This window comes from Meriones unguiculatus, chromosome 5, assembly GCF_030254825.1.
Source record: "Meriones unguiculatus strain TT.TT164.6M chromosome 5, Bangor_MerUng_6.1, whole genome shotgun sequence".
In the NCBI taxonomy this organism is placed as follows: domain Eukaryota; kingdom Metazoa; phylum Chordata; class Mammalia; order Rodentia; family Muridae; genus Meriones; species Meriones unguiculatus.
The window spans coordinates 133,379,414-133,407,049 of record NC_083353.1 but is presented as its reverse complement, the minus strand read 5'-3'; the positions used below and the strand labels follow the sequence as shown (position 1 = coordinate 133,407,049).

The window sequence follows — 27,636 nt, the reverse complement described above, 5'->3', positions numbered from 1 at the left end:
AAGAGCAACCAGTGCTCTTAACCTCTGAGCCATCTCTCCAGCCCTAGTTTTTATTTTATACCTGCTTCTAACTCTTAATTTCCTCTTAGAACTTTATACTGTTTTGATCTGTGTAGAGCTTGTCCCATCCTTTTATCCTTGTCTGCCTCTGTAAGGCACGAAGACTTTCCCACCAGAAGCCTGATTATACCTGTGCCTAGCTTCTTAGCATGGACTGTGAAGTGTCAGCCACATTGCAGATTTGGTATCAGATTTCTTAGGGTCAAGAATCTTGGTCAGCAAGGCTGAGGGTTTGTGTGTAACTGGGACACAGGCGTGGAAAGGCAGTATGTGAATCTAAGTGTTCTGCTACTGAACTTTATTCTAATTTTCTTTCTTTCTTTCTTTCTTTCTTTCTTTCTTTCTTTCTTTCTTTCTTTTTTTCTGCTGCTGCTTCTTGTTTTTCTTCTCCTTTTTTTTTTTTTTTCTGAGACAGGGTTTCTCTGTGTAGCCCTGGCTGTGCTGGAACTCACTCTGTAGATGAGGCTGCCCTCAAACTCAGAGATCTGCCTGCCTCTGATTCTGCCTCCACAGCGCTGGGATTAAAGATGTGCATCACCAACCGCCTGGCTTCTTTTTCTTTTATTTGAGACAGGTTTTTCAAGATAGGGTTTTTCTGTGAAGCCCTGGCTATCCTGGTACTTGTTCTGTAGACAGGCCAGGTTGGCCTGGAACTCAGAGTTCTGCTGGCCTCAGCCTCTCAAGTGCTGGGATTAAAGGTGTAAACCACCACCACCACTTAACTATCCTGTTTCTTCTTGATGTCACTAAACTTTAGTAATTGTCCTTGCTAAACAGGTTTATTCTGATTAAGTGTATTAATATATGTAATGCATTTAGAATACTGCCTGGCACTACTGAGTACTAGTAAAAGTAACACATGTGAAAGTCCAAGACCCAGGAAATATGAATTGAACACAGTATGTGTCGATAATGCTTTTTATCTTCCTGTGTCTAGGCTGCTGCTTCTTCAGTTACTTGTAGCTCAAATGCTTGTTTGGTTACTACTGATCAGGCTTCTTCAGGATCTGAAACAGAGTTCATGACCTCAGAGACCCCTGAGGTAATGAGACCCATGGTCTTAATTTCTTTGCTGTCTCAAAGAATAACATAATGAGCTTATGAATTACTAGCATGATTGATAGAATCATAATATTTGTATTTATTAACAGATTACTTTTTGTTAATGTTGTGCTCCTAGAACATACACAGGTCACTATTGTGGCTTTATCATATATGTAGATTTAATAGTACGTATCTTTCCTGAAGTAATAAATATATATTTCCAATATTTTTATTTTTAAAATTTTAAAGATTTATTTTATTTTATGCATGTTTATATGTGTACCACATGGTGCTGGGTGCCCAAGGGAGTCAGAAGAGGGCATTAGATTATTGTAAATGAAGTTAGGGAGGTTTGTGAGTTCCCATGTGGCTACTAGGAATTGAATCCAGGTCTGCTGCAAGAGCAACAAGGTTTCTTAATTGCTGAGCCTTCTCTCCTGACTCCTTATTCTATTTTTTGAGATGATCTGTAGCTCAGACTGGCCTCAAATTTCTGATTTTTTTTCTTTTTTGTTTTTTAATTTATTTAGTCTTCCATTAATTACAACTTGTTTACATTGTATCCCAACTATAGCCACCTCCCTTGTCCCCATCCAATCCCACCTCATCTCTTCCCAAGCCCCTCTCCAAGTCCACTGATAGGGGAGGTCCTCTTTCCCTTCCATCTGACCCTAGCTTATCAGGTCTCATCAGAACTGGCTGCATTGTCCTCTTTGGCCTGGTAAGGCTGCTCCCCCCTGAGGGGGGAGGTGATCAAAGAGCCAGCCATTGAGTTCATGTCAGATACAGTCCCTGTTCCCCTTACTAGGGAACCCACTTGGAATTTTTGTTTTGTTTTGTTTTTTGTTTTTAGCTCCTACTTCTCAAGTGTTAGGATTACAGGAGAGTATGGCCCAGCTTAGTCAATTTATTAATTAATTTTAATAAGTAGCATACAGGCTGGAGTGATGGTTCAGTGATTAAGAGTATGTACTGATTTTGGAGAGGACCCAAGTCCTAAGTCCAGCACTCATATCTGGCAGCTCACAACTACTTCTAACTCTAACCTCAGGGAAGCTGAGGCATTTGACTTCCATGGCACTTGTACTCACATGCATAAACAAATACACAGACTTAAAAATAATCAAAGTAAATCTTTAAAATTAGCAAGATATTAGGTTTTTAATATATTTTTAATATATATAAATAAATAGAAAGAAAAGCTTTAGGGTTAGGGAAAATATTGATACAACTGAAGATTTGGTTTTTATGGCACTGAGTCAGCTGGAATGAGTTAGAGTCCTGGCTCATCTTATCAAAAGCATTTTGATAGTATGAGTTTTGTGTGCATAGTTGTAAATTTCAGCCTTTGCTTTTTGAACAAATCCTTGAGTTGGGTAGACATGGATGGAATGAAATTTGGGGCAATTTAATAACTATTAGGTTAGTTTTGTGTGTGTGTGTGTGTGTGTGTGTGTGTGTGTGTGTGTTTTTCTCGAGACAGAGTTTCTCTGTGTAATCTTGACTGTCCTGGAACTCACTCTGTAGACCAGGGTGGCCTAAAACTTAAAAGATCCGCCTGCCTCTGCCTCCCAGAGTGCTGGGATTACAGGAACGTGCCTTCCTGCCTGGTTAGGTTAGATTTTTGAGGTTTACTATACATGAGAAGTCATTATTATAGAATGTAAGAAAACATAGATTATTAATTTTTACAGTGCCCACTTACTTTACATTAAGGTAGTTGTCTTCTTTATGACAAAGGAAAAGTGACCTATAGTGGTCTGCTTTATAATCTGGTTGGGACTGGGTTTTATGTCATATTAATTACTTAAATTAGATCAAAGTGTTTTGTTTTTTTAGGCAGAAGACTTAGAAATTCACTAATAATTTTTAAATAAAGAATTAATACTAAGGAACTAACTAACCCAAAGTTTTTCTTAAATTCAGTCTTTGCATATTTTTGGAGTAGTATTAGATTGTTAGTGTGAAAATACCAATTCAGGGCTTGAAGAGCCCTTGGTGCAGTAGGAAGCTGAGCGCCCCTTGTGTGATCCTCACTTTGTCAGCACTCTATCAAAGCAAATGCTAGTGTGCATCCTCAGCAGCCAGATTTGGAGTTGTAAGCAAACGCTGCTCTCTGCATTCCTGTGTTCCCATGTCACCCTAAAGAACTTGCTGACTTGTGTCAGCTTGGGGTTTAGAGTAAGTTAACCTCCTGATAGGGCCAGTATGGCTGATGTTGCATTTCTCCTCCACAGATGGCAGCTCCCCCCTGCAAGCCAGCATCTACACTTGCTTCTCCAAATCCTCCCCTGTCAAAGGGCTTCCACTTACCTCCTGCAAGTGGAAGCTCAGCAGCCCTTAGCACAGCACCCTTTCAAGCCATGCAGACAGTGAGTATGAAAGGGAAATAAATGATGGCTGTTGAAGACCTGTGGTTTCTCTCACACCTATATTTGGTACTGGGTGAAAAGTTTGTCTTCATGTTGCTCTTATGTGGTCTGCTGGTGTTTAAATTTGTCCATTGGAAAAACTGTGACAGAGTATTAAATCTACAACCTCCAGAATTTTCAAGAAGTATTTTTTTCTTTCACTGAAAATAGTTGTCTGTCCCTCCCCTAACCCCACACCAGGCACTGGTGGCTCACACAGAGACAGGTGGATCTCTGAGTTTGAGGCCAGCCTGGTCTACAGAGTGAGTTCCAGGACAGCCAGACTACACAGAGAAACCATGTCTCAAAAAACTAAAAAAGAAAGAAAGTAGATTTTTTTCATACACTATATTCTGGTTATGGTTTCTTTTCTCCATCCTCTTTCCAGTTCCTCCTCCCTTCATGTGCTGTCCAATCTCCACCCTTTCTGTGTCTCTTTTGAAAACAATCAGGCAGCTAAGGAGTAAAAATAAAGTATAATAAAATAAACAAATTGGAATATGACAGAACAGCAAACAAACAAACAAAAAGCCAAAAAAAGCACAAGAATCGCATACAGTCGCAGAGAGATACATATTTGCACACACAGAAATTCATAAAGACTTGGAAGCTGTAACGTATGTGCAAAAGACCTGTAAGGTAGGAAAAAAAGCCCTGATTTAACATGAGACAGAGAACATGCAGTGGTGCTGTTGAGTTTGCTCTGTGTTAGCCGTTTAGTGCTGGGCCTGGGGCCTAACCCTGGAGAGGGATTTTGTTCAAAGAGCATTTTTATCAGGTCCTTATTTCCTCTCTGAAAATTCACAGGCAAAGCTTAGGACCCATGTGAAAATATGGATGCTTGATGTTTAGTACTCCCTCACTACAAAAGAAAAATGTGGCCGTAACCATACTGTTTTGGTAACAATTATGATCATTATTAATCATCACTGATACTGCATCATTGAGGGTCCCAGCCTCAGTAACCGGAAGTAAGAGGATGCACACCTGAGTTCTATCACTGTTGAAACATTCATTTAATTTTATTTTAGTTTCATTCTGGCTCATCGAGTCTTAGGTTTGTTTAGATTAGTGTGTGTATTCTGAATGTATATCCCTCTACAGATTGCAGTATAAAATTTTAAGAAGGTAATATTGCAGGGCTGGAGAGGTAGGTGCTCAGTGCTTAAGGGTACTTGCTTCTCCTATAGAGTTCACAGATTTAGTTTCTGGTGCCTGCAGAGTGGTTTGCAGCTGTCTGTAGCTTCACTTCCAGGGCATCCCACATCCTCTTCTGGCCTTTGTGGGCAGCAGCTACGCACATGGTACACATACATGAAGGCGAATGTTTATGTACACATTAAAAAAGGAAAGATAAATGTGACGCTAGATTTGTATTTTTCAAGGGGAGCAAACCATTGAATGAGGCAATAAATGCCTTTCCTGTTGGTGTTTCATGCTTCACACCAGGACCTTGGGACACTGTAGTGAACAAGCAGTACAGAGCAGCAGGCCCCATGCAGGGCTGCTGAACTCAGCAGTAGGAATTCACGACCCTCCTACTATAGCTGGGCTGTTTGAGGGTCTTTCCCTTCTTGCTTTCCTTCTTTCCTGGCAGTCTTACAATATTGCCACTCAAATTTTTCTTTTTCCTAATCAAAAGCAGACAGTGGGTCATCACATGAGGCAATAGAATCCTTCACCTGGTGTGACTATTGAAGTCCCTCTAACCTGCCAGACTAACCCACGGGGTGTATCTTGTGTGGTGATAGCTTTCCCTGTTTGAAGCCTGCTCAGTTCAAGCGGGTTCTCATTCATTCATTTAGTTAAGCAGGAGGTTAGAAAGCCAGGCACTATTTATGTTTACTGTTAATTATGTGTGTTTATATGTGGGTATGTACATATGAGCACAGATGCCGTCAGAGGCCAGAGGCATTAGATAGCCCTGTAGCTGAAGTCCTGCATGAGCAGTACCATCTCTTAAAAGCTGAGCCTTCTTTCAGCTCCTTTAAAAGCACATACCAGGGTGTTTTGTTGTTGTTCTGATTTGTTTTGTTTTGATTGTTTTTGTTTTGGAAACAAGTTCTCAATGTAGAACCCTGGCTGTCCTGGAATTTATAATATAGACCAGGCTGACCTTGAACTCACAGAGATTCAGCTAGACACATTTTCTGTTTGTTTTGAGACAGGGTTTTTGTTTTTGTTTTTGTTTTTTTTGTTTTGTTTTGTTTTGGAAACAAGGTCTCCCCATGTAACCCTGGCTAGCCTGAAACTGTAGACCAGACTGGCTTTGAACTCAAAGAGATCTACCCTATCAGCCTCCTAAGTGCTGGAATTAAAGGTATGCTCAACCATGCTGGGCTCAGGCACTATTTTTATTCACCAGGGTTATAGAAATGAAAAATATAAAACAGCTCAGTGGTGGTGACCAGGCATTCAATCCCAGCATTTGAGAGGCAGAGGCAGGTGGATTGCCATGAGTTCAAGGTCAGCGTGGTCTATAGAACAAGTTCTAGAACAGCCAGGGCTACACAGAGAAACCCTGTCTTGGGGAAAAAGAAAAGAAAGAAAAGAGAAGCATAGATCACTAAAGTCCTTCTGGCCAAGCTGGCCTTTTACTATGGAAGGGAGAATTAGTTACTCATATCAGATGGTGTGTGCCTTATGGAAAACCACCAGGATAGGAAATCATGACTTATGGCTACCGTCTAAATGACTCCTGCAAGGTGAAAATGTAATAAGTAGTATGCCCCTGCTTTCTTTTCTTTTTTTCTTGCTGGAGATCAAACCTAGGATCATGCATATGTACTAGGCAAGAGTTCTGCCTTTGGGGTTTTTTAAATCTTTAAAAAAAATTTTTTTTTAAATTTACACATGTATACAATGTGTTTTGATCCTATCTATTCACAACTACTTTATATTTGTTTACCACTACCCTATAATGTTCTCTAAGCCTCCATCTTTACCTTCCTCCTAATTCATGTCCTTTTTTGTTGTTGTCAGTAATAACCCTGAGCCAAGTTAATGTTATGTTACATGTATGTGCCTGGGTATGGGCCCATTCGCTGGACTGCAGTGAAGTAGTGGTCACATCCCCAAAGGAAAGTGCTGTGCCCTCAGCAGCCACCAACTGTCAGTGGCTCCTCTGTTGAGGGTGGAGTCTAGAGACTCCCTCCTCTGTCCACGCTGGGTTTTGACTGGTTTGCTCCTGTGTAAGTCTTATGCAGGTGACCACACTACTGTGAGTTAATGTGTGCAACAGCAACCCTGTTCCACAGTTGTCATTTCATACCTCCACTTCTCAACCGCCAGTTCTTAAATCCTGTCTGCCCTGTCTTTCACTTGTTCTCTATGCCATAGATGAGGAAGGTTAATAAAACAAAATTTATCTGTAGCTGAATGCTCAATTATACTCAGTTAGTGTCTGCATTAACCATTACTCACTGAAAGAGAAGCTTTTCTGATCAAAGTTCAAAGCAACATGAATCTAAACAGAAATACTTAGAAAGCTGCTGACAGAATAGATGTGTCATAAAATAATAATAGTAGCTTTTGATCAGGTTTACAGTATGAAGTCCCTCCTGTGGTACAGGCTTCAGATCCAGTCAGAAAGCAGCAGGTTACCCTAATAGTCTTTATGCCACTATAGCACCAGTTGGCTCATTTTGCCAGGTTGGTATTATAACATGCTGTGTCCATCACCATGTGGCTCCAGTAACGTCTTCTGGCATCATGTAAGTCAGCCACCAAGGGAGAGAGTTTCCTATTAATGTAACTTTTTAATGGAACTTACTTGCCTGATTCAGTTGTTGGCTCCCGGAGGCTTACTGCCTCTATCTGCTCACCCAGGCCTAATCCTGGAAGCTTCAAGCCTCCATACAATCTAATCTAGGCCAAGAATGCCTTCAGCCTCTGAGACTTAATGCTGAATAAACTCATCCTTTTTAGTTCTTTCTGACCTCTGGCTGGCTGGTTCAACTCAGCTGTTCTGGCTCAAACTCCTCTACAAGCTGACTGGTTCAAAACTGACTTCTCTCTTGGCTTTGGACTGAAGTACTCTGCTTGGCCTGATACTAACTCTAGCATTCTCTCCTAATCATCTGGCTCCTTTTCATTCCCTGGCTCATTCTGTCTTCACCTGTGTCTAGCTTCTTCTCTGTGCAATCTCTCTCTCAAACTCTCCTGGCAAAAACTGCCTCTTAACTGCCATAAACTCAGCTCCATTGCACTGCCTCTTAATTCATTGACTAAACTGAACTGCCTGAACAGCACTGTCTAGAACTCAGAGATCTGCAGGCCTTGTCTCCTAAATGCTGAGATTAAGGGCATGTACCAAGCGTGGGGTGGTAATGCATGCCTTTAATCCCAGTGCTCAGGGAGGCAAAGATCTATGTGAGTCTACAAAGCAAGTCTAGGACATCCAAGGCTATATAGAGAAACTCAGTCTCAGAAAACAAAAAACAGATCCAGGAGTTTTGTAACTTGTTTAATTTCACTTAACATAATGTTTTTGACATGTAGTATGAATCATATTTTCATTCTTTTTATGGCTGTTTCTCATTTCATTTAGGTTTTCTGATATTTTACTCTTAGGAATAATGTTGCTAAAGTCATATCTGCTTAAGTCTTGTCTTTCACTTCTTTTGGGAGAATACCTAGATGTAAAAATATGGTGGGTTAATATTTCCCTTTACAAGGAGCTGTCATCTGTTTTCCACAGTGTTGCACCATTCTGCCTTTCCAGCGGTAATGAGGTTCTAGTAGCCCCCTCCTTGCTTAGTCTTGTTTTTCCATCTTTTGGCAGTGGTGGTCCCAGTGGGTAGGAAGTGATATCTCTTAGTGATTTTACGTTTTCTGGTGACCAGTGGTGTTGAGACTTTCTTGTGCTTACCAGCTGTTGTCTTTGGAGAAGTGTCTGTCCAAACCCTTTGCCTACCTCATGACTTAGAATCTGGTAGAGCTGTGCAGGTGTCATTTCTCAACCGTACCCAGTGGCTTTGTGTGCTCTTTCCTTTAAGGTATTTAATGTTGACGCACCACTGCCTCCACAGAAAGAGCAGGACGTGAAAGCATCCCCCTTTTCACCTGGCTGCAATCAACATTCTACTTCATCGAGGACACACACGACATCCCAGTGTCCGCTACCACCTGTACACACAGAACAGACGGCCCAGCCTCCAGAGACGGGTAACACATGTACTCTGCATAAGCACCACATACCAGCTCCGTGCTCTTCTGAAGACGTAGCAGCCTGTTCAATGTTGTCTGTAGGCCCTGCAGCTCTAAATGTTGTCTCTCTGATGCTCTTCTGAGGAGTTCTTGTTGTCGCTTCCGCTATTCAGTCAACTTTACCCACTAATTCAACTTTTCAGTTTGTTTGTCTTCAAGACAGGGTTTCTCTCGTGTAGTCCTGGCTATCCTGGAACTTGCTTTGTAGACCAGGCTGGGCTTGAACACATAGATATCTACGTGCTTCTGTCTCCTGAGTGTTTCGATTAAAGACGTGTGCACCTAGCCCTTGAACTTTCTTTTTTTTTTACTTTACATCCCAAGGGTAACCCCCCTCCATCCTCTTGTCCCAGCCTCCCCCTGTCCCCTTCCCCACTCTCCCCCACCCCGGAAAAGGGGAGCCCCTCCCCTGTATCAACACTTCCCAGCACAGCAAGTCACATCAGGACTGAACATACCCTCATTCCCTGAGGCCAGGCAAGGTAGCCCTGCCAGGGGGGATTGATCCAGTAGCAGGCAATAGAGTTCCTGTTAGAAACAGCCTCTACTTAGCAGGTGACCCACATGAAGACTGAGCTGCTCATCCTCCACTTGTGTGCAGGGGACCTAGGTCCAGACCACGCATGCTCCTTAGTTCATGTCTTAGTCTCTGAAAGCTCCCGTGGGACTGGATTAGTTATCTCTGTTGGTTTTCTTGTGAGGTTCCTGTCCCCTCCAGGTCTTTCCGTCTTTCCCCCAACACTTCCACAAGACCCCCAGAGCTCTGCCCCATGCTTGGATGTAAAGTCCCAGCGTCTGTCTGGATCTGCCGCTGGGTGGAGCCTCCCTGAGGACAGTCACGTTAGGCTCTTGTTTGCAAGTATAGCAGAGCATCATTAATAGTGTCAGGGTCTGGCTCTCTACTGTGGGGTGGGTCTCAGGTTGAACCAACAATTGGTTGGACAGCCCTTTAATTTTTTTTAAGAAAACTTTTTTTAAAAAAGATTTATTGTTTAAGTTAATAAATGTTTTGTTTGCATGTATGGCTGTGCACCACATGTGTGCTTGATAACCTCAGAAGTCAGAAAAAGTCATCAGATCCAGTTCCAGGGGATTGTGAGCCACCATGTGGGTGCTGAGAATGGGACCTGGGTCCTCTGCAAGAGAAAAGAGTGCTCTTAACTCTCCAGTATCTTGGACGGTTGTTCTAAAGCTCTATTTTTATTTATGTGTGTATGTATTCCACATGTGTATGGAGGCCGGAAGAGGGCTTCGGAACTCCTTGAACTGGAATTCCTGGTAGTTTGTGAGGGGCCTGACGTGGGTGCTGGGGGTCCGCTGAAAGAGCAGTGAGTGCTCTTAACTGCTGAGCCATCTCTCTAGTCCCCTGATTTGACCTTTGAAGAGGTAGAACTGCAGTGGCTGCTGTAGCTTTTTTGGCTCTTATTTTTAAGTCTGATTGCTTTGGTTACGTAGACAGTGGCTGAGTCAGATGGGGTCACTCTAGACGCTCTGGTGAAGATTTTGAAGCTCTTGTGTTATACTGTGTTACCCTGTAAATACAGATGATGACTGTTGTAGGAAATAAAAAGTGTGTCAGGAGATAACTGTGTGAGGAGATAAATACAATAATGCTATTATACTATTAGTCCAAACAGTGGGACAGTTTCAATCTTTTAAAACTGTTTTGAATGATGAAACCTTCCTTCTTTTTCAAAATGGTATGTATGCGTGTATGTATTACCTTCCTTCTTAATCCTTCTGAATACAGAAGCACTGGTAGGTTTGTAGTGTTGATATTGTAGCCCTTAATGTGCTGAGCAATGAACTGAGACTCAGAGTGCTTTCTTCAGTGGTGAAGAGGATTGAGTGGAGAGCCTAGATCTTGCTGTAGAGGCACTCATTCTGTCGTTACCATATTGTTGAAACACAAGGCACTTTACATAGCAGATACTTTGGTCATAGGTCTTTTCAGTTTTGAATTATAGTGAGAATAGAATTCATGCCTGGGGATGCAGCTCAGCTCTGAAGTGTTTGTCTAGATGTACGAAGTTCTGGCTTCCTCTTCAGCACTGGGATAAACTGAGCATGAGGGAAGATACCTAGTGCTAGCACCTGGGAGTTGGAAACAACAGGAGTAGAAGAAGTTCATGGTCATCCTTCACTACTTAACAAGCTCAAGACCAGCCTAGGCTGCACGAGACCCCGCTTTCCCCAAGGAAAAGATCAGGATTAATTTTCTTTTATTCCTTATCTGAATATTTGGCTTGATAATTTTATTTGTGGCAAAGTGTACATAACATAAAAACAATCATTTTAGCTTTTTTTCTTTTTGAGATGTCTCACTGTGTAGCCCTGGGGATTGGGAACTTGTAGTGCTGGCTGGTATGGTCTCAGACCCAGAGAGTTACCTGCTTCTGTCTCTAGGTACTAACATTGAAGGCGCGCATCACTGTCCTGGGCATTTTAAAACATTTACTCCCAAGAGTTCCGTGATAGTACATCTGAGTTGCTGTGCCTTCTTCGTCCCATCCATCACGGCTATAACTGGATCTGTTTATCACTAACTGGTCCCTGGAATCAACCATTCTACTTTATGGCTTTGAATTTGACTACCGTGGCTACCTCGGATAAGTTGGCATCATATACTTGTTTTGTTTTAACTTAGTTCATTTAATATAACCCTTTACGGCTCATTCGTCCTGTGATGTGGCAGATTTTTTCCCCTCTATAACTGAGTAATATTCTGTTTCTCGTATATGCTCATGTATCGTAAGTATGTTTCTAAAGGGAGAAAATGTTAGAAGTTTTGATATATAGCGTATATATGTTGATAATATCCATATTATATGGATATATGTTGATAATATCAGGCCTTTATTACCATTTAACTCTTGGGTTTTTAAATTGCTTTCTCTTACGCTGCAGGTTACCATCCTGATGGAACTGTTCATGTAAGCAATAGCAACCTTGCCTTTTACCCAGCACCTACGAGTATTTTTCACAGACCAGCTCAGCCATTTATTAGTAGTCGGGGGTCTGTGAGAGGATGTGCACGTGGAGGGAGGTTACTAATGAATCCCTGTCGCTCTCCTGGTGGCTACAAAGGTACGCTTTGACTCTGTGCTGAGTTATTTTAATCTGTATAAATCGCCTGACTCAAACTGGACTCAAGTTTCGACTTTTCTCTGTTGTTTTTTCCATTCCCATTTATAATTGTCTCTTAGTAGATAGTAGAGTATTTAACGTTTTTTTTTTTTTTGCTTATTTTATTTCTGTTTTTTCTGAATGTAAGTGTATCATGTGTGTGCAGTGCCTACAGATGCCAGAAGAGGCTGTTAGACCTGGAACTTATTGGTTCTGAACTTGTTGGTCCCCTGGAACGGCAACGAGTGCTCTTTTCTTTAGATTCATTTATACAACATACTGCCTGCATGTGTGTCTGCGTAACAGAAGAAGGCACCAGATCTCATTAGAGATGGCTAGGAGCCATCATGTAGTCGCTGGGAAATGAACTCAGGACCTTTCGAAGAGCAGCCAGTGTTCTTAACCTCTGAGCATCTCTCCTGCCCTGCACCCAGTGTGCTTAAGCATTGATTTATCACTCTAGCACTCCAGTACTTTTAATACATGTGTTCTTTGCACAGACTAACTTGCTGACTGCAAAGCAGACTCCCTCAAGAAGGGAGATTAATCAGCTCCTTTTCAAGGGGGAGGGGTTGATTCTCGTATTTGAATGGTATTTTTTTTTTTTTCACTGATTGATTTACTCTTAAAACGTGTCATAAGTAGACAAGGCTTATTTTCAGATTATTTTCAAACCGTTTTGCAGATAAAAACAAGAGAATTTGTCACATTGTGGACTCCTGTGATGTAGTTATGGTTCTAAGTGTTGTGTTTTGCTGTAGAAACATGTTAGTATGTTTTTATTCAAAGAAGAGACACATGTCTTTTGTTCTGGCCCATGGTGCCAGCAAGATGGGCAAATATTATGGTCTCTGTACTGCCCAGAAGCTCCACAGTCTGACAGGACTAGAAGTGGCATGACAGACAATACAAGAAAGCCTATTTGAGCACAGCCCTAGAGGCTGATCCTTTTGGAGGTACTTATGCAAATGGACTTGTGCTAACTCAATAGGGTTGAAGTCGAATCTCCAGATTCTTTGATCGGGAAGTGTGTCAGGGTGCAGCTCATCAACAGTGGGAGGATGCACACAGCGTTTGTGCCCAGGGACAGCTGCCTGAACCTCATGGAGGAAGGTGATGAAGCTCTGGTTGCTAGGTCTGTTCCAAAACGTCATGCTCTAAGTGATAGTCTGGAGTCTGCTTTAAGTGGTTGGAGCAGTCTTGCTTTCCATTGGCCCTGTACAAAGGCAGGGGGGAAAGACTAAGCATAACTCCTGACAGTGGCAGACACCGTAACAGAGACTAGATATATAACATCTAGTGCTGACACGTGCGGTCTGTCCAGTTTTCTCCTCTAATGGTGTTTTCCATCACGTATGTATGGTGCTTGTTTATTCATTAGGTTTTGATAGTTACAGAGGACCTCCTTCAGCTTCAAGTGGGAATTACAGCCAGCTGCAGCTGCAAGCTAGAGAGTACCCTGGAGCACCTTACTCTCCAAGGGTGAGTAGGGATAGTTGTTGTGACTAAACTGTGAAGCAGATTGTTTTCTGTCATCAAGGGACTATGTAATTTAAAGGGACCATAATAATTTTCACATAAGCTCACTTACTCTTCTACTCTATAGAAAAGGGTTCAGAGGTTAAATTTCTTGTTTGTGGTCACGCAGCAAGTAAATGGGATAAAAATTGGATTACAAAACTTTCTGTTAAATTTTAGAGCTTATGTTTCTTAGTGTTACTAAGTTACCTTCAACTTAACTTACCTATTATAAATAGAAGACTTCATCTTTACAAGTTTAACTGTTTTGTTTATTCTGGTTTGATCACTCAGCAGATTTTCTTCCTTCTATCTGACAGAACTATTAGGGATTTAGACATTGCATTTTAGCAAACATTATAAACTTTCTGTCATGGTCATATTTAGGTGTACATTTCTACTATACCAGTATTTTTCTATTAAAACTTTGTCTTATTTGCATGCATGCATATGTGTGTTCTCTCTCTCTCTTTCTCTCTCTCTCTCTCTGTGTGTGTGTGTGTGTGTGTACCATGGTATTTGTATAGAGGTTAGAGGACAATTGTAGGCATTGATTGTCTTTCTCTCATTTGCGTTCTGGGGATTGAACTCAGGTAGTAGGTCAGTCAGGCTTGGTGACAAGTGTCTTTATCCACTAAGACTTCTCACTGACCCTATAATCTTTACATTATATTTTCCATCTGGGTCATATTGAAGACGTTATGTGCTCTTCTTGCTTTACTGTGCCCCTTTATATTAACATGAATGGCAAGCCATTCTCTGCTTTTAAACTTCCATCATTACTCAGAGCTGTACTTTTTACATGGTGTTTTATAGATACTAATTAACCTGTATTTTTGGTTTTTAGTGCCAATTTAAATATTCATTTATTTATTTTAGGATAATTTCCAGCAATGTTATAAAAGATCAGGGACAATTAATGGTCTTCAGGCACATTCAAAAGGTAAGGGTGATTTACCTGCATAGATATACCCAAAGCATGCTTGTACTTCACTCTCTCCTCCACCAACTTCTCTCTGAAGCACTCTGCTTTCACCACTTATCTGTTGAAGTTTTCTGTTTGCTTAACTGTCATTCTAAAGGGTCGAACAAGGCAGTAGACTACTAGGAAAAATCTGAAAACTGACAGTTTAATTGTGTGTGTTTTCTAAAAAATGTTTTGTTTTTTTTCCACATGAGCATGATTTAACCTTTGACACAATTTCCTTTGCTAACTTTGGGTTGAGTCTGATGTTTCAGAATGGTGGCTTTTTTTTTTTTTAGATTTATTCATTTTATGTTGTGTGTGTTTTACCTGCATGTATGCCTGTACACCACGTGCATGCTTGGTGGTGCCTGTGGATGTCAGAAGAAGGAATCAGATCCCCTAGAACTAGAGTTAAAGGTTGCTGGGAACCGAACCCAGGTCCTCTGCAAGAGCAACAAGTGCACTTAACCATTTACCCAGACCCCGGAATGATGGCTTTTAAGATAAATGGTTCTAGTGTTAGTGCAATGACAGAGTTGAATAAACAGCAGTTAAAACATAGGACAGTGTAATTACTCACACTTGTTAAAATGGGAAGAGACCATTAAATGGTTCAGTGCAGTTGAAAAAGAGTTACTAAAGAGAACTTTTTCTAAGGAAAGCAGCCTTTATACCTTGGGAAAATGGCCTCTGTCCTTCATACCCTTCTTCATATTGAGCAGGGTCCTTGCTTGCTTGCTTGCTTGCTTTTGTTTTGTTTTTTTGTTTGTTTGTTTCATTTTTTTGAGACAGGGTTTCTCTATATAACCTTCCTTGGCTGCCCTGGACTTGCCTTGTAAACCAGGCTGGTCTTGAAATCATAGAGATATGCCTGCCCCTGCCTCCATGAGTACTGAGATTACAGGCATGTGCCTGGCTTGAGCAGAGTTTTTCACACAGCACCTAAAACATTATTTCAGGTGTGTAGAGATGGTTGTTTTGGGTAAAGTGCTTACCATGGAGTATAAAGACCTACATTGAGACTCCGGCATCTGTGTAAAAAGCTGGGTTCTGTGGCAGTTGCCTGTAACCCTAGAGTGGTAGTGGGAAGATCTCACAGGCTTGCCAGGACATTATTTCAGCTATCCATAAGCTCCAGGGTCGTGAGAGGCTCTGTTTCAAAAAATAAGGGGATGGGGACTGAGAACATGATCCGATGTCAACCTCCAGACTTAATATACATGCATCTGGGCACACACATGTAGCTTGCTCTCCCCCTCATACACCACACATACAACGCACAATTTTATAGCATCGTAACATTAAGTTGGATTGAGAGAACCAACTGTGTATCTTGGGGCTTATTCCTCCTGTTGGAACATCTCTGAAGGGATAGTTGGCAGTTCTATAAGTGATGTCTCTTAGCTAATCTTAAATTTTCTTGAGCCCTTTTATAGTACCTACTTTGAGTAGAAGATTGGTCACTGAAAAATTAGTTGAGTGAGAGTTATGGAAGAAAGATAAGGAAAAATTGCCCAGATCTGGTAAGTTTCGCCATTTGTGGAGGAAGGTACATTTTCTTGACCTTTAGAAAACAGAAAGCAATCAATACAGGATTACCTAGGACCTTTTGGGTACGTTTTTATTGCTTTTGGTTTTGGAATCTTGTGTTTCACTAGCTGACTAATGTTAAGTGCCTTGTCAAAGCTAAGACCTCACTGAAAAACTCACTGTTATTCATGAACATCAGGCTGGAGTGACTCCTCTCAGGTGAGCAGCCCAGAAAGAGACAGCGAGACTTTTAACAGTGGAGACTCTGGGCAAGGAGAGTCCCGGAGCATGACCCCTGTGGATGTGCCAGCGACAAGCCCGACTGCCGCTGTCCTGCCAGTACACGTCTACCCCCTGCCTCAGCAAATGCGAGTTGCCTTCTCAGCTGCCAGAACCTCCAATCTGGCTCCTGGAACTTTAGACCAACCTATTGTGTTTGATCTTCTTCTGAACAACCTGGGAGAGACCTTTGATCTTCAGCTTGGAAGATTCAGTTGCCCAGTGAACGGCACGTATGTGTTCATTTTTCACATGCTAAAGCTGGCCGTGAATGTGCCACTGTATGTAAACCTCATGAAGAATGAGGAGGTCTTGGTGTCAGCCTATGCCAACGACGGTGCTCCAGACCATGAGACAGCGAGCAACCACGCCATTCTCCAGCTCCTCCAGGGAGACCAGATATGGTTGCGCTTACACAGGGGAGCGATTTATGGAAGTAGCTGGAAATACTCGACATTTTCAGGCTATCTTCTTTATCAAGATTGAAATGCAGTTCAGAGTGAAAGAATGAAGTTCTCCCTAGCAGATCTAAGGAAAGGTAGTCCTTGCCCTGGTGATTGACTGATCGTGGGAAATACTTTGCTTCTAGAGAAAGAAGGAGGTCCTCACTTTTTTGTTTTCCTCTCTATGTGAAGACTTTGAAGCGGAATGGCGATTAGCACTAATGTAGCACTTTATGAACTGTGATGTAGCCTTGCAGTCACACTGTGGATGTGTATTGTTTGCACTTAGCTGTGTTAATGGTCAGCTTACTGAACTGACTGCCTCCAGTTCAGACAAGTTACCATGCCTTGTTGTGCCTCAATAAAACTTGCACTGCACTTCCAGTTGTTTCTGTTTATGGAAACATTTGACTGAGAGGTAAGAATTCATTACTGACAGCTCTGGAATGAGGGCTTATTAATGGTTCATGGTGTTAGTTTAAAAGAAGATCTTTCTATGCACTAGGTTCTTCTGGGATCACTTTTCTCTGATGGACCTCTGTCTCATTTATTAGAAGACGGATGTGGTGGGCAGTGGTGCTGCCCACCTTTAATCCCACCGCTCAGGGGCAGAGGCAGGTAGGCAGATCTCTGAGTTTGAGGCCAGCCTGGTCTACAGAAGGAATTACAGGATAGCCAGGGCTACATAGAGAAACCCTGTCCCAAAGAAAAAAAGATGGATGTTTTCCACTGGCCAAACTGCATATTCTGCTTGAACATGTTCTTACTTCCTTGCCATAGGGCACATTCTCCATTTAGCTGCATTTTGTTGTCTGCTCTGTGTGTTAAAACAAGGCACAGTAAGAGATGCACATGTGAACTCTGCTCTCAGTAAGATGCTGGGTTTAATTTGAATAAACAAAGTGCTGAGTAACTCAACAGTTAGGCTTTGTGCTTGTATCTTGCCTCTGCTCCTCCTAATTAACCTTGGATTAGCTGTTTTACCCCTAGGATTGAGCTTCCCTCCCTCCTTTCTTCTCTCTTGGTGTTTGTCTTTTTGAGACGGGATTTCTCTGTGTAGCCTTGGCTGTCCTGGACTTAGTTGTAGACCAGGCTGGCCTCGAATTCACAGAGCTCCGCCTGCCTCTGCCTCTGCCTTAATTACAGGAGTGCGCCACCACTGCCTGGCTTCCCTCTGGTTCTTAAAGACTATCTTCCCATGTGAAAACTGGATCAGTATAATGGGGCAGTTGTGAAGTTTTGCTAAAGGCATATTTAAACACTTAACACTGTGCCTGGCACATACATATTATATGCTATAGTTTTCTTTTCTCATTCTGAAAATTAGGGTTTTGTGGGTATGTGTTCACTGTCTTATGCAGATCAGTAGCCACTGTACTTTGGCACTAATTTGAGATGGAATTTTCTCATACATAGTTTAAATTTAAATCTCTCTCTCTTTCTCTCTCTCTGTCTCTCTGTTTTTTGAGAGAGGGTTTCTCTGTGTAGCCTCGACTATCCAGGACTCACTTTGTAGACTAGGCTGTCTTGAACTCACAGAAATCTGCCTCTTTCTCTCTAAATGCTGGGATTACAGGCGTGTGCTCCTGCAACCAGCCAAACTTAAATCTCTTAGTTGTTCTAGTGCTTTATTTCTTAGTTACTATAAGGAGTTATTTTCAGAATTACTTTGTTACAATATTGAGAACTATATTGAACATTAGAGAAGGATGTTTGTGTTTATTAACTGATGCATCTTATCTGCCAAGGCAGAAAGTTGTTTTGATTCTTGATTTTCATGTCCTGAACACAAAGTACACAGAGAAGCACTGATACCGCTAAATGACTGACGGCAGGTCAGTGCTCAGAGCAGCCAGTTTATCAGGTCAGCGGGGTCTTTCTCATCACCACACAGTCAACATTTACAGTATTGGTGGCAACTCTGTCCTCTCAGGTTAAGTCCTGTTAACAACAGAGCTGCTGACTAGCTCTTCCCTAGCTGTCTGGAGTTTCCTGTGTAGACCAGGCTAGCCCAGAACTTAAAAAGATCTGCCTACCTCTGTCTCCCAAGTGCTTGAATTACAGGTGTACACCACCATGCCTGGCTACTCTATATCTTAAAAAAAAACAAAACAAAACTGTGTGTGCTGTGTGTGTGTGTGTGTGTGTGTGTGTGTGTGTGTGCGTGCGTGCGTGCGTGCGCGCGCGCGCGCGTGTGCACCATATGGAAGCCAGAGCAGTGGGTCCCCTGAAACTGGATGACAGGTGTGTGTGGGCCACCATGTTGGTTGTGGGGACTACCAGAGCAGTACATGCTTTTAACTGCTGAGCCGTCTCTCCAGCCCCTCACTGTCTTCTCTGACACAGTTTCTCACTAACAGCAGATCCGTCAGTTTCCCCTCCGCACCGAGATGTCTGATTGAATAGCACTTGCCCTACTGAGCCACCTCCAGCCTAGATGCCTTCTTTAATTACCAAGTCCACCACAGCCTCTTGGGAAAGTCTGCTCAGTTCCTGGAGCTATTGGATGGGATATTTATTAACAGAGTACTAAGGTTCTTATATTTACAAGTAGTGTCTGTGTTTATATATTACTTGCCCTCATGGCTCACTTGCATTTTTGTGGCACTCAGAAACACTGCTGAAGGGTATTACCACACATCATGGGCCTGGCCTTTTGGCCTCAGCCTTTTGGGCTCATCATGTCAATCTTTAATCAAGAAAATACTTCACAGACTGCCTGTAGGCCAGTCTGATAGATGCGTTTGAGGTTCCCCTTTCCAGATGACCTTAGCTTGAGTCAAGTTGATAAAAAGCTAGCTAGCTCATTTAAGTCTGCCCCAAGGGTAGGAAAAAATTTATGGGAAACTTGCCTTTTAACTTATTTAGAGGCAACCCTTGCTCAGATGAAGCCCATAGACTCAGTCTCCAAGTGGGTTCCCTAGTAAAGGGAACAGGGTCTGTCTTTTTTATCACCTCAACTCTGAGGGGGGGAGCAGCCTTGCCAGGCCACAGAGGAAGATAATGTAGCCAGTCCTGATGAGACCTGATAGGTTAGGGTCAGATGGAAGGGGAGGACCTGCCCTATCAGTGGACTTGGGGAGGGGCATGGGAGGAGATGAGGGAGGGAGAGTGGGATTGGGAGGAGAGGAGGGAGGGGCCACAGCTGGGATACAAAGTGAATAAACTGCAATAAATAATAAAAATAAAAAATTAAAGACAATGGTAGGATTACATATGGTTGTAAGAAATAAGATGGGTTCCATGAAATCTTATCATCCAGTTTTCTTTGACACTAACATCTTGTAAAACTATAGTCTAGTATTACAGCCAGGATGCGAATACTGTAAGACATTTTTATCACCACAAAATCCTCAGGTTACATGTTTGTAGCTCCATCCACTTTCCCTATGTCCTCTGCCATGTTAGCCCTTTGATCTTTGAATGGTTTTTACAGGATGATATGAATGTAGACAGCACACAACAGTTTAAGGTTGTGCAGTTGTCTGCACATTTGTTCAAATTGCTTTGCTTTTCATTGTGTCTTAGTTCCTTTCTGTTTCTGTGATAAAATGCTCTGACAAGTTGGGGAAGAAAAGGTTTGTTTGAGCTTCTGGTTCCAAGTTACAGTCCTTATTGTGGGGAAGTCCCCAGTGGGAGCTTGAAAGATCTGGTCAGATCACACCCTTTATCAAGCCGCAGAGAAAGCCACTTTGCTTGCTTTCTCTAGTCACACGGTTCAGAGCCCCTATTAGGGAATATTGTTCCCTGTAGTGGGCAGGGCTTTCAACTTAACCAAGTCCCAGACACCCACAGGAGAGTCTAAACAGTTCCTCATTGAGACTTTCTGCCCCAGTAGTTCTAGATTGTGTCACATTGACGATTAAGGCTAACCTGGAATGTTCTATGTGTAGACTTCGCAGATTACCCACTGAAGGACAACTGGACTGTTTCCAGGTTCAGGCTGTAAGAAACACAGTGCCACACACACCTATGGTTCAAGTTTTCTTTTTTCCAAGATAGGCCTTCTCTGCTGTACCTGAACATCCCTCTGCAGATTAGGCTGGCCTAAAATTCAGAGATCCACCTGCCTCTGCCTTCTGAGTGCTGGGATTATAGGTGTGCACTGCCACGGCTGGCTTCATGTACACTTTTTTTTAATTTCTTTTTTTTAGATTATTTATTATTTATACAGCATTCTGCCTGTGCATGAGAAGAGGGCACCAGATCTCTCTATAGATGGTTGTGAGCCACCATGTGGTTGCTGAGAACTGAACTCAGGACCCTTAGAAGAACAGCCAGTGCTCCTAACCTCTGAGCCATCTCTCCAGCCCCATGTACAGGTTGTCTACAGTACTGAACTCTACTGTACGGCAAATTCTCCGAAGTGTAACTGCTGACCCATATGCTGGTCCCATGTTTTAGTTTTAGGGCTTCCCCCTGAATATTTCTGTGTAACAGTACTGACTGTTCTAGAACTTGCTTTGTAGACCAGGTTGGTCTCGAACTCACAGAGATCTGCCTGCCTCTGCTTTGCAAGTGCTGGGATTGAAGGTGTGCACCCCCACTGCCCAGGTCTAGGCTTTTTTTTTTTTTTTTTTTTTTTTTTAAAGAAAGAAACTGATGATTATTCTCCACAGTGCTGTACTAGTTGGCATTCTGACCATCAGTATAAGGAAATGCTTTTCTATATCTTTACGAGCATTCAGTGGTGCCACTGTTTTTGATCTCCTCTCTTTATATTGAAAAAACTGCCATCATAATGTAGAAAGAACATCCTGGTAGATGTGTAGGTATTGGAACACATTTAATTTAAGGGAAAAAATGTGATTAGAACTTTGTCACTTGTCTGTTATGTTGATTTTATTGCTGTGAAGAGACAGCATTACCACAACAACTCTTACAAAGGAAAACATTGAACTGGGGGCTTACAGTTTCAGACACTAGTCCATTATCATGGCAGTGAGCATGGCGGCACAGAAGGCATGGTACTGGAGAATGGTTGAGAGTTGCATTCTTATCTGTAGGCAGAATGGGCTTTTCAAATCTCCATGCTCACATACTTCCTTCAGTAGGGCCTCTCCTAATTCTTCCGATTCTGTGAAACAGTTCCACTCCATGGTAACTAAGCATCCAGATATATGAGCCTGTGGGGACTGTTTGTCCTCAAACGAACAGTGTTATACATGTTTTGAAATGACTCAAGCAGAATGGGCGGAAGAGAATGAGAAAAGAACTGAAGATAGAATCTCAGGTATAATCGGTGTGTAAGTTGGGAAATAATATGGTCAAAAGGCTAGAGGTATACTCGGTAAAATCAGCCTCTCTCTCTCTCTCTCTCTCTCTCTCTCTATATATATATATATATATATATATATATATTTTTTTTTTTTTTTGAGACAGGCTCAATTTTTAGGTCAGGCTGGCTTGGAACTCACTATATAGCTCAAGATGGCTTTGAACTTGTGGCAAACCTCTTTCGCCTCCTAGTGCTATGATGACAGGTATGAGCTGTCATACCCAGCAACAGACTTTTGAAAATAAGGTACTGGAGAGATGGCTCAGTGGCCAAGAGCAGTGGCTGCTCTTCCAGAGGACCTGGTTGTGATTCCAAGCACCACGTGGTGGCTCGCAGCCATCTATCCATCTGCGACCCAGTCCCAGGGGAGCTGACATTTCCTTCTGGCCTCTTTGGGCACTGTGTGCACAGACATACACGTGTGTAGTAGTAGGCCATTATGTCTCAGGTGTTTTTTTCTCCCATCCTTTAGCTCCTGGCGTAATCACTCACGAGACTCTATTATTATTTTACAAATCCCGAGGCCATGTAGTGAGGCTCCTCTCTGACTAGCTCAGAACTTAATAACCCATTTATTCTAATCTATATTCTGCCACGTGGCTGGTTACCTGAGCTCAGGCACCACGTGGCCATCTTCCTCACATCTCGGCAGCTGAATCTCCTGTGCCTGGCTCTATCCCAGAATCCCTCTGTCTGTGGGATGTCCCACCCCTATTTCCTGCCTAAGCCATAGGCCATAGGTTTTTTAACTGACAGCTGTTGCATCCATACACAAGATTTCCCCTTTTAGTCCAATAAAAGGCTCTTTTTCTTTCAGTAATATACTAATACACAATAATGATTATGAAACAGTAATGAAAACTCTTAGGTAAGGCTTACATTAACAATGTCCTGTTCACATGCCTTTCACAACTTCGGAAAAATATTTATTACCTATCCTAAATTGGTGAGTTTAGAGTTCTGTACCCAAATAATTTTCTATTATTATTTGTGTTATCAGTCTACAAACATCTTAAATCCTAAACAACTTAAGCTTAATTTTAAGACTCTTAACTATTTAGTCTTCAACCCTGTCAGAGACTTGAGAAAGAATAACTTGAGTATGTAGGAAGTGCAGGCAACCAGCTCCCAAAATAGAGAAATGACAGTTTGCTGCCTGGACAGTCACCCAGTATAACATTGGAGCATCATCTTCAACCCAGTGTATCTGACAGACTTAATTGTGAAGCAGGAAATATGAAGAACTTGCTTATTCTGTCTTGGCAGAGTTAGGCAGTGGACTTGTCCACAATCAGGTTTTGCCCATATCTCACAGCATTCTGTCAGCAGTTGAGCAATCTCATTACTTTTTGCCAAGTGGCTAGCTTGCCAGATTTGAAGCCATCTCCCCACCCCCCACCCCAAAGAGAGGGTTTCTCTGTGTATCCTTGGCTGTCCTGGACTCACATTGTAGACCAGGCTGGCCTTGAACTCACAGCCATCTGCCTGCCTCTGCCTTCCAGAGTGCTGGGATTACAGGCATGCATAACACACATGGCTGAAGCCATCTTTTAGTGGAGATTCTTGGATGCTCATCATCATCTTTCAAATCGAATGGGCATTGCCAGGAGCTTGTAAAAGGAACTTTTATTTTCCTGCATCAATTGGTATCTTGATCTGCTAACCTAGGCCTTGTTTCCTAGCTTCCTAACCTAGCTTCTTGTTTCCGTACAATCTAACCTAGGTCTAGAATGTTCTCAGCCTTTGAGATTTACTGCTTAATAAGCTCACCCTTTCTAGTTCTTACTAAGTCTGGGCTGGCTGGTTCGATTCAGCTGTTCTGGCTCAAATTCTCCCAGCTGACTTATTCAATCTGGCTTTTCTCTTGGCCTCTGAATTGCTTTGCTTGGCCTCAAATTAACTTCAGCCCATCTTCTAATCTGGCTTCTTCTCATTCTCTGGATCTGTTCTGTCTTCACCTGTGTCTAGCTTGTTCTCTCATTCAACCTCTCTTTGTAAAACTTCCCTTAAGTAGCTTCCCTTTCCTCTTCTCATGAGAGTTGGGTGTATCCTATTCTCTGGGTCATCACTTTATTTTTCTACCACTCAATTAGACATCACTTTCAAACGTGGGTGCTTCCTTGTACAAACTGACTTTGCTTTCATTGTTTGGGATTAAAGGCATGCACCACAATGCTTGGATAAGCTTTTCTTTACCTGAAACTTGCTTTATGTCAGGCTGGCTTTGAACTCAGATCTGCTTGCCTCAGTCTCCTGGATTAAAGGTGTGTTTGTATTCCAGCCAGATCAGCCATGTTCAGAATTAAATTCATCCACAGATGAGGAAGTGACAAAGATATATAGAAAGTAGGTATTGTGGGGTATAGAAATGACAATGCCATATATCCTGCCAGCACTTGGCATTGTCAATTAACAATTAACAATTGAAAATACAGGGGCACACCTTTATGGCCAGTTGATACAATATGTGTGGGGGTAGGTTAACCCAACAGGGAGAAAGAGGCTGGACATCTAGGGAAAAGGTCTTACAAATTGTCAGCAAAGAACATGTAATACCCCAGATTTATTTTATTTTTTAATGTTAATTTTTTTTCTTTTTAGATTTGTTTTACAGGTCTGAGTGCTTTGTTAGAATGTGTAACTATGCACCATGTGCATGCCTGTGCCTGAAGGGGTCAGAGGAGGGTACTGGATTCTCTAGAACCCATGTTATGGATGGTTGTGAGCCAACGTGCGGGTGCGGGTGAGAATCAGTCCCAAGTCCTCTTGATAAATAAGTGCTCCTGACTGCTGAATTATCCTTCCAGTCCCCCAAGTTTTAACAACAACAAAAATGAAAAACAGAGATGGAATATATGGAGCCAGACTCTGAGAATATGGGAGAAATTCTGTTCAGGATGTAGGGAATGAGGTGGCGAGGTGAATTTTGAATTTGGGGTGGTTGAACGCTGCTGACAGGGGCTTTGCTCATTTTTGTAGGACTCTGTAGGATGGAGTGGGGGACTTGAGAACATTCCTGAAGGATTCAGAACAGCTACTGAAGGAAATGAGAGCTAGTTAGAGACAACAGGATTGGTTATTGGGTGTAAAGAAAAAGCAGCACTGTAAACACGTGTTCTTTCCCTCAGACACACACTTGGTCAGTGAGCACAACAGGTTAAAGGTCGTCTAGGATCGTTGAGTTGTGAGACACAAAGCAGCGAAGGATGCGTAGTCGGGGATGGATGGTTCCAGAATTGAGGAACGAGGGAGTTGGGAGCAGGTGTAGAATTAATAAGGGAAAGACAGAATAGGCTTGAAGCAGAAAAGAGGACTGCAGTGAGCTCAGGCTGAAGCTGCAGGACTGCCTCGAGTTTGAGGCTAGCCTGGGCTATGAAGAGAGATCTTGTATCACAGCACAAAGAAAAAAGTCTATTAGAGCTAAGATTTCACAAGTAAAGAAAATTGGAGGTGAGGATAGGAAAGGCACTGTTTCAACCTGATGCATTTTCACTACACTCTGATGGGCGTGTGCATAACGGACGGAAAGGGGCAACGCTGAGGGCAACCGGTCTCACGCGTTCTCTCAGACAGACCTGCATTGAACTTCATCTTGCTGTCGCACGGTTCCTAAACATTATAGTTTTCTGTTTGAAAACATTTAACACATGTTCCAAGAGTGAATGCCAGGAAAAAGGGTGGCTCTCCTCCATGATTTCAAGGCCCCAGCAAGTTTTTCTTGAAACAGCTCAGCTGTGCTGCGCAGAGTTCGCGAACAAAACTGTCACTCGTTTAGACGTGCCCAGTTTGCAGCAAAGGTGCGCAGATGCCAGGCCAGCGAACTAGGCTCACACCATCGGGCGGGCAGGTTAGGTTTCCGTACAGCACCATGGCGGCCGTCTGCAGTGGTGCAGAACCAGCCGGAGCACGCCGGCTTTCCCCAGTGGCGCGCCTCCGCCGCGCTGGCTCCCAGGGCACGAGCGGACCGTTTTCAGTACAGCATCATGGCGTCCCCCGCGGGCCCCATTGGTGCAGCACGCCAGGCAAGCGGCTGTCGTAAAGCAGTCGCTGCTTCCTCTCTGCCGCCTCCCCCCGGCTGTCGTAAACGGTGAATGGAGAGAGAGTTGTGGGGGGGAAGGAGGGAGCACAGGGGGCGCAGAGTCAGAGTGGCGCAGCAGGTATCCGCGGGCGGCGGCGGCGGCGGCGGCGGCTGGGGGTGACGTGGTCCCCGGCCGCGGCGGAGGGGCCCGGGAGCGGCCCGGAGACACCCCGGCTGCAACCCGGCCTGCTGGCCCTGGGACTGCTCCCCCGCCTGCGGACATGGACCTCAACCGGATCATCCAGGCGCTGAAGGGCACTATCGACCCGAAGCTGAGGATCGCGGCCGAGACGGAGCTTAACCAGGTGAGCACGGCCTCCCCCCACTCCTCCTCCCCGTTTCCTGCCCCCAGCCTGGCCAGGACCCCCGCGGAGCAGCTGGAGCACCTGTTGGCTGTCCGCTCCCTTCTTGGTGCGCCTGCCCAGTCCTCTGGGGCAGCACAAAGAAGACAGGAAGCCTTTGCCAGTGTTCTTTGGGTGTGTTTTCTTTTCCTTAGTGCGCTTACGTGGAGCTGTGGTGGGAAAATTAACCGGAGCGGAGCCAGCTTTTCTCCGGACCCGCCCTTTTCAGGTGCTGCTGTTGTAAACCCCGTCGCCTGCTTCTGGCGTCGGCAGTGCGGGTCATGGCAGTTTTGCTAGGGCGCTGGGCAATGCTGAGAGTTCTGGGAAGAGCACGCGGATTCCGTGGGCCGTGGACCTCTCAGAGACCGGCCCAGCAGTACATATTTGAGGCATTTCTCTCGAAGGCTGAAATGTTTGTGACTTTCTTTTATGCACTCTCCATTCCTCATTCTTCTAATCAGTCTTGACATTGTTTCAGGGTTACCCCCAATAATTCTTGTCTTTCTTTCTTTTTTTTTTTTTTTTTTTTTTTTTGTCCTTACCACCTTTCTTTTTCATTTCGGAGACAGGGTCTCACTGTGTAGTTCTGGCTAGCCTGGAACTCGGTGTTTAAACAGGCTGGCTTGGAACTCAAGAGATACACCTGCTGCTCCCTCCTCTGCCTCTAGACCGCTGGGGTGAAAGGTGTGTGCTATCTCATCTGGCCCAACATTTCAAAATCATGATTATCAAAACCTCTGGTTCCACACATGGGCCTCTTATTAAAAAGTACGAATTAAAATCCTCTTGCTTGACTTGACAATTGTTTGAGGTTGTGTGCACGTGTGAAGGGATCTTCCTTAATTAGTGAGCTTAAGGGGTTGCCGGGACCAGTGGCCTCTGCTTCTCTGAGAAATGTTGGGTGTGCAAATTATGGGCCTCATCCTGCTGTAAAGAATCTGAAAAGCTGGGAGTTGGAACAAGTTTGGGTTTTAGCTGGCTCCCAGGCAATTCTTTGCCTCCTAAAGTAGAAGGGTACTTCTTGGCCAGTATGGCCCTGGTTTAGTGTTTAGAAAACAGGTGTGTTTTGAATCTTTGAACAAGAAACATTAGCTGGCAGTCTGTGGAGTTGGAGATTCATGTGAATCCAGAGTCCTCAAGAGATAAGAAGGAAAATTGAGGCCCTGTTAGTGTCTGCCTGTGTTCTAGAGTGTTCAACAACAGTTCTGGAGGCTCTTTTTGATTTCCACTCCGTTCAAGCCTGTAATCCTGACACACAAGGCTTGTTGAACAGGCCAAAATGGATGCTTTGATTTCTCAAAAAGAAAAGGACTGTCACCCCAGAGTAAAAGGCCCTTAATGTTAGGACCTGTC

General features: G+C 43.3%; 2 protein-coding genes across 16 annotated transcripts in view; both read left to right on the top strand.

Moving 5' to 3' along the window:
• Positions 1–16,964, top strand: part of Caprin2 (caprin family member 2) — a 48,957-nt gene extending 31,993 nt beyond the window's left edge. For 9 of the 11 annotated variants that reach the window (XM_021636452.2, XM_021636460.2, XM_060384538.1 and 6 more), the window contains 7 exons: positions 998–1,102; positions 3,342–3,476; positions 8,513–8,681; positions 11,631–11,810; positions 13,231–13,331; positions 14,247–14,310; positions 16,064–16,964. In XM_021636452.2, coding sequence (XP_021492127.1) covers positions 998–1,102; positions 3,342–3,476; positions 8,513–8,681; positions 11,631–11,810; positions 13,231–13,331; positions 14,247–14,310; positions 16,064–16,629 — 1,320 coding nt within the window. In that variant the 3' untranslated portion in view covers positions 16,630–16,964. The remainder of the gene's footprint in view (positions 1–997; positions 1,103–3,341; positions 3,477–8,512; positions 8,682–11,630; positions 11,811–13,230; positions 13,332–14,246; positions 14,311–16,063) is intronic. The other 2 variants (XM_021636453.2, XM_021636455.2) reach the window with 2 other exon arrangements.
• An 8,963-nt stretch (positions 16,965–25,927) lies between these two features.
• Ipo8 (importin 8) overlaps positions 25,928–27,636 on the top strand; it is a 53,639-nt gene continuing 51,930 nt past the window's right edge. For 2 of the 5 annotated variants that reach the window (XM_021636438.2, XM_021636437.2), the window contains exon 1: positions 25,928–26,247. In XM_021636438.2, the coding sequence (XP_021492113.1) occupies positions 26,164–26,247 (84 nt within the window). In that variant the 5' untranslated portion in view covers positions 25,928–26,163. The remainder of the gene's footprint in view (positions 26,248–27,636) is intronic. The other 3 variants (XM_021636440.2, XM_021636439.2, XM_060384536.1) reach the window with 2 other exon arrangements.